Source organism: Lontra canadensis, unplaced genomic scaffold, assembly GCF_010015895.1.
Source record: "Lontra canadensis isolate GAN:19392208 unplaced genomic scaffold, GSC_riverotter_1.0 scaffold19, whole genome shotgun sequence".
In the NCBI taxonomy this organism is placed as follows: domain Eukaryota; kingdom Metazoa; phylum Chordata; class Mammalia; order Carnivora; family Mustelidae; genus Lontra; species Lontra canadensis.
In genome coordinates this window covers 23,423,546-23,429,533 of record NW_022631013.1, presented here as the reverse complement: position 1 = coordinate 23,429,533, position 5,988 = coordinate 23,423,546, and the positions used below count along the sequence as shown (strand labels likewise).

Here is a 5,988-nt window from a genome sequence, read left to right as displayed (position 1 = left end):
CTTAGCTCCCTATGCGTCGGACGGGTGCTCACCCAGCAGAGCTGACGCATGGCAGCCACGCTTGGTCGGAGTTCAGAAGCACCTTCTGTAGAGGAAGAAAGGCCCGTGTTCCTCGTACTCAGAGCGGTGGACCCACAGGGGTTGGAAGCCCTGAAGCGAGGCCAGGATGGAGCCGCCTGTCCACACCGCAGTGTCTCTCTCGGGCAGCACATTGACCTGCGGGTTGTCGTTGGGACACATGCTGCTCAGCTCCTTCTGCAGGCGGTTGGGGAAGCCGCTGAGCATCGTGCTCCCCCCGCAGAGCAGGATGCTGCCCATGAGATCCCGCTTGAGGGCAATGTCACACTTGTGAAGGCAGGACACAGTCTGGGTGTGGAGCCCCAGCTGCATGGACTTGATCAGAGAAGGCTTAAAGAACATCTCTGAGCAGAGGAACCTTTCCTGGCCCAGGTTTATCACCTGCCCGTCCGGCAGAGTGTACTGAATTGTATGCTCAGTGGCTGGGATTTTCTTCTCTTCGATGGGGTCCAGGGCCACAAAGCAGCATTTCTTCTTGATGTCCTCCACAATCCCTGTCTGGTCCTCGGTGAAGTGTTTCCCCGCATTATTCATCAGGCCCATCAAATAGGCTGTCAGGTCAGAGCCTGCGTAGTCCAGACGTCCGGTGATGCTGGGCAAAGGATAACCCTCGTAGATGGGGACCACGTAGGACACGCCGTGGCCGACCTCCACCACCAGGCCAGAGGTCCTTCCGTAGGAGTACATGGACAGGCGGGACTGGTAGGCGATGTGCATTGCAGGAGTGCTGAAGGTTTCAAACAGCATTTCAGCGTACTTCTCTCTGTTGGTGTGTGGGCTCAGGGGTGGATCGGAAACCAAGACCGCATGCTCCTCCGGGGCGATCTTCATCTCTTGATGGAAGAGATATTCCCAGATATCCTGCACTGTGTCCCAGTCCACGATGATGCCATGCCGCAGAGGATTAATTAGCTTGAGACGAACCCCTGGGTTGATGAGGTCCCGCCCCACGAATGTCTCCTTGCGATTGTCCCCAGTTTTGGCGGTCTCCATGTACGGCTTGCCCACTGTCGATGAGATGATGTGGGTGGGCTTCGGCAGCCCGGCAAAGCCACATTTGCAGGAGCCAGTGCCAAGGTCCACGACCACTGCTTTGGTCACCACTAGCTTGGATTTCTCCCTGCCTGTTGTTGATTTAGTAGGTTCTTCCGGCTCTGAATGGTTACAGCGGACCCACACTGCCCGCTTCGCTGGGCCATCTTTTAAGGATGCAGTCTGGAGGACGTGTGATTGTAGGGGTGCCTGTTCACCCACTTTCTTGGCAGGCCCATCCCCGATGATTGATGCCTGAGGAGACCACATGCTATCAAGAGCCATCTTGCTCTCAGAAAGTTCCTCGATCCCACCGGCCTCAAGGCCTGAAAGGTGTATATCAGAGGGCAACTTGAGAATTTTCCCAACAATGACATCACTGATTGTGATGTAATCTGGTGACCGGGGTCTTTCTAGATAGTGGAAACCTGTGTCCCATGTTAGGGTGGATTTGGGGTGGTGTCTTAGAGGTCACTTAACCTTTTTCTAGATTTGGTAATAAACCTGATTTTAGCCAATCAGTTATTTATTGAGCACTTGCTACATGAAAGGACACTGGAAATAAAAGGCAGCTGTGGAGGAAAAAAGACAACAATCTCTGCTCTTGTAGACTTTACACTCTAGTCAGTGGGGGCTGGGGGGAGAGGCAGTGGCCAAGACAAACAGTTGTTGGAAAATGGTTAAGGGCAAAAGAGAAAAGGCAGGGAAGGGTGTTGGGGACGGTGGCCGTGGTCTGGGCTTGGGCAGGGATCCCTGAGAAGGTGACACTTGAGTGAAGACCAGAAGGAGGGGAGGGACAGTGCCACGTGTGTCGGGTGTATATTGGGAGCAGCAGGTGCAGATGTTGGAGGCGCACCTGCGACCTATGAGAGGAGGGGTCAGCAAACTAGCGCCGGCCCCCTGTGTTCGGTAAATCAGCCTTTACCCGAACACAGCCATGCTCATTTATGTACAAATAGTACTTCATGTACTATCTGCGCCTGCTTCTATGCTACAACCTCATTGCCACGAAGAGTGCACAGCCCGCCACCCTGACGATGTTGGTTATCAGGCCCTTTACAGAAAAAGTTTTTTGGCCCCTAAGTTAGAGGATCCCACTCCCCGTATGGCTGAGTGGGGACGGCAAGGAGAAGTACGTGAGGTGGGAGAAAGGGGTGGGGAGGGGGAGCAGCCCACATCCATCCTCTTGGGCCACTACTATGACTTTGGCTCTGACTCTGCATGAGGTCAGAAAGCACTAGAGACTTGCGCACAGTTGATACTACCTGATGGAGATTTTGGCAGGACTGCTTGCTGCTGTAGTGACCGTGCCAAACACTTGTGTCTCAGTTGTCCCTTATGACAGCCTGCAGAAGAATTTTTAGTCACATGTGTACACATACTCCTTCATGCGGGTCCTTGGGTCGGCGATGAAATCAGACCATACAGAGTTGCACTGATAAGAACACTGAGGTTCTTAGGTACATGGGCTCGCCTGTGGGATCCAGCCAGTGGGGGCCAAGCTTTCCTGACTGGGACTTCATCCCAGGGTTCTGGTGTGGACATACCTCATTGAGACCCAAAATGTGTCTCTAAGCACACACGGCCATCATCTCACATGCCATCTCTGAAGATAGGCACGATGGTGCTGACACCTGTCACTGTCAGGGCATCCAGAAACCAACTTTTTGTTATGCGGTCCCACGCTTTTCATGAAAGAATCAGTTGCTCCAAAGGGGGGCTTTCCCCTTTGAGGAGGTTACTGGGGATGCTCTTGGCTCTTTGTGGGGAGGTAAGAGAAGAAAAGCACCAAGTCCAGTCTTGTGACCGTCTAATGGGGGCAGTCATGCTGTCACCTCAGAGTGTCCGTTTCTTGGGTTGATGGGTAGAGGATGAGATAGCATTGAATTTTGAAAGAAGAGGAAAGTATTTCTCTATGCCTGGCTGCCTAAAAAACTGTGTACTTGCCCGTTGTTCAGTGGGGTTTGCATGGCCAACTTGGATCGTTTGACTTCGAAAGAATGTTTATGTGATAACCAAAGGCACATTTCATGTAGGGTGACCGATTTTTCCTTCTCAACCCTTGTCTTGAACTCGGACAGATGTGCAGCTGCCTAGTGCATTGTCACTGCCCTGGATTCCTGTAAAAGCCTATGCTCCTTTCCTGTGGCCGCTGTCACAAATTACCACATACTTAGTGGCTTCAAACACAGATTTATTAACTACAATTCTGGAGGTCAGAAGTCCGCATTCTCAGCATTGGGGGGCCGCATTCCTTCCCAAAGCTCTAGGTGATCATCTTTGGCCTTTTCCAGCTCCCTAGAGGCCACCTACATTCCTTGGCATGGGGCCACTTCATCTTCAAAGACCTGTCTGACTTCTGCCTCTTTCGTCCTATCTCAGACCTCACCTTCCTGTCCGGCTCTTATTAAGACCTTGATGATTAGTTCAGGGCCACCCCCATAATGCAGGGTAACCTCCCTATCTCAAACTGTTTAACTCCTACCTGCGAAGTCCCTTTTGCCGTGAAAGATAATATTCACAGATTCCAGGGATTAAAGATGGGGACATCTTTTGGGGGCCTTTATTCACCCTGCCCCTTGACCTGTGCTTCCCACTTCGCTGAGACACTAAAGCCTGCCAGGCTGGCTTGCACGTGTTCCCCCCGCCCAGGCTTACCCCTCTTTGGCTCTTTCTGTAAGTGTGGGTGGGAGAGGTGCTGTGCAGGCTTAAGGACACCCGCTCCTTCCTGTCTGTAAGGCCCAAGAGCGCAGGGACTCTTGGTCTACCCCACATCCTTCAGGCTAATGTCACTGGATGCTTTTCACTCCTTTTAGTTCACCTCTCTGGATTTCGCACGCTTGGATGCTCTCTCTTAAGTGAACCCCTTGCCCTTAGCTTCTACGTCCCGCTTTGTGTTCCTTCTCTCCTCTCGTGGGTCAGGAGACAGTTAATGGTATCAATGATGGGAGAATATGGAGACCCTTGGCACACTGCACTTCAGACCCTCAGTGCCTGGTATGCAGAAGCCCCTGTACTTGTTACTCACCATCTGAGGTACTCGTGGGCTCCCAGGGATCTCTGGTGAGGTCCCTCCTGGTTAGAGGCACCCTCAGTTGTCCAAAGTATCTCGGGTCCTATTTTCTCTGGGATCACACCTACTTTTGCTCCTCTGGCCCAAGGCTAGAAAACTGTGAGGTGATCCTTCCTGAAAGCAACTTTGAGGCCTTCCTGTAGTGGAAGAAAAAACTGGAAAGATGAGACCCAGAAACACATCTCTCCCTGAGCTGGTATTCTTGCTCTGGCTTTTGGGACACCACCTGCCCTTGATTATGGAAAGAAAGATGAACTGGGTCGCTGTGATCTTAGCAGCTATGGGAGGGAAGAAAGATAATCTAGTAAGGAAAATGCCAAAGTACAGGGTTTCTTATGAATCACCTGGAGATGTTTTGTTTTGTTTTTGAAGGAGGACGGTTTGGGATGGAGGGCCCTATGGAAACCTAATGACTTTGCCTGCTCTGGACGACAGGCCATCTTTCTTTGCTTTGGCAGAGGTGAGGGATTCATCCCTCCCTCTCCCTCACTCCCCACAGCTGGTCTAATCATCTGATGTAAATGCAGGGTTTGAGGTGAGAGGTGTCACAGGAGCAATGAGAGAAGGCCTTAAATGCTAGAGTAAGAACTTGGGTTGAATGGGAGGTAGTTGGGGAACCAACCAAGTGGATGAGATTCTACCTTCTAAACTTCTGGAGAGTCTGCTCGTCCTTCTCTTCCACACCCTCCCAGCCTGGCTTAGGTCTCCTTCAGGTCTTACAGGAATGTCTTCTGTGGCCTTGCCCCTCTACATCACAGCTAAACACAGATCTTGTCCAAATTTTCCAGCAGTCAGATCTGACCACCCCCCTGCTTAAAATCTCCGTTTGTTCCCCACCTGTCCTCCATTTAACCCAAGCTCTTACTCCAAGCGTTAGAGGCCCTCCCTAGTTGGCTCCATAAACTCTCTAGCCTCATCTGTTTTTCCAAACATTTAACTACTAGAAGTTCCCAACATTTCCTGCTCCCCCCACCCTGGCCTTTGCACAGGCTGTGCTATTTGCTTGGGATGCCGTCCCCTCCTCCTAGCTACTTGACAAATACCCACATGGTAGTTGACTTAGGATCACCTCTCTCTAGAACCTGCTGACTCCTTCCCTCCAGTAATCACTCCTTCGTGCCCCTTTGTTCTCCCAGTAGACTTCTACCTACAAACTTGTCTGCATCCGTTCTGTCTCCTTCCCACCTAGAGGGGATGCTGCTGTGGCCAGGCTTCTGGCGTCTGTCGCTGGCAAGCTGTCCTGCGCTGGACCTGCCACCAGCCCCAGTAAATGCTGAATGAAGGGATGAGGGTACTGTTGGAGCCTTCACGCTCTAAGATCTGGTGCACACAGTTGAATGAACTTGAATAAAAATACAAACATTTCAAGAGCTGTTTGCTCCTGAGCAAGTCATTTGAATTCTGAACCTTCATTTCCTCAGCTCAGCCTATACCTCTCAGGATTCTAGGGAATAATATATGTGTGGTACTTGGTACAGTGCCTGGCTTACTGTAGGGGCTCAAATATTTATTATCCTCTCAGCCAAGAAGCAGAGAAAGGAAAGGTGTTCAGTCAGTGCACAGGGTATTAGAAGCAGGGGTGGAAGGGGAGGGGGCAGAAACCTGACACCCCAGTGTGCCTGGGTTTCTAAAACTGCTGGCCGCCTGCTATGTCTTAGAGCAAAGTCAAGTTAGGTGGACAGCGGTGGGGGTGGCAGATCAAGGGCCTGCCGAGGCCAAGCCCTCCCCAGGCTGCCAGAATGGACCGGCCCTCAGTGACATCACAAATACTGAGAGGTTGCCAAGGCCCTGCTGGAGGGGGACTG

General features: G+C 51.7%; 1 protein-coding gene across 1 annotated transcript; it reads right to left on the bottom strand.

The window, feature by feature from the left end:
- On the bottom strand, positions 1–1,648 carry ACTL7A (actin like 7A). Its single transcript, XM_032860801.1, has one exon. It carries the CDS (start codon positions 1,393–1,395, stop codon positions 73–75), a length of 1,323 nt encoding a protein of 440 aa, XP_032716692.1. The 5' UTR covers positions 1,396–1,648; the 3' UTR covers positions 1–72.
- Between the last annotated feature and the right edge of the window lie 4,340 nt (positions 1,649–5,988).

What these genes read in the sequence shown, in the direction of transcription:
- ACTL7A (XM_032860801.1), bottom strand. Translation starts at nt 1,395, where the DNA reads ATGGCTCTTGATAGCATGTGGTCTCCTCAGGCATCAATCATCGGGGAT.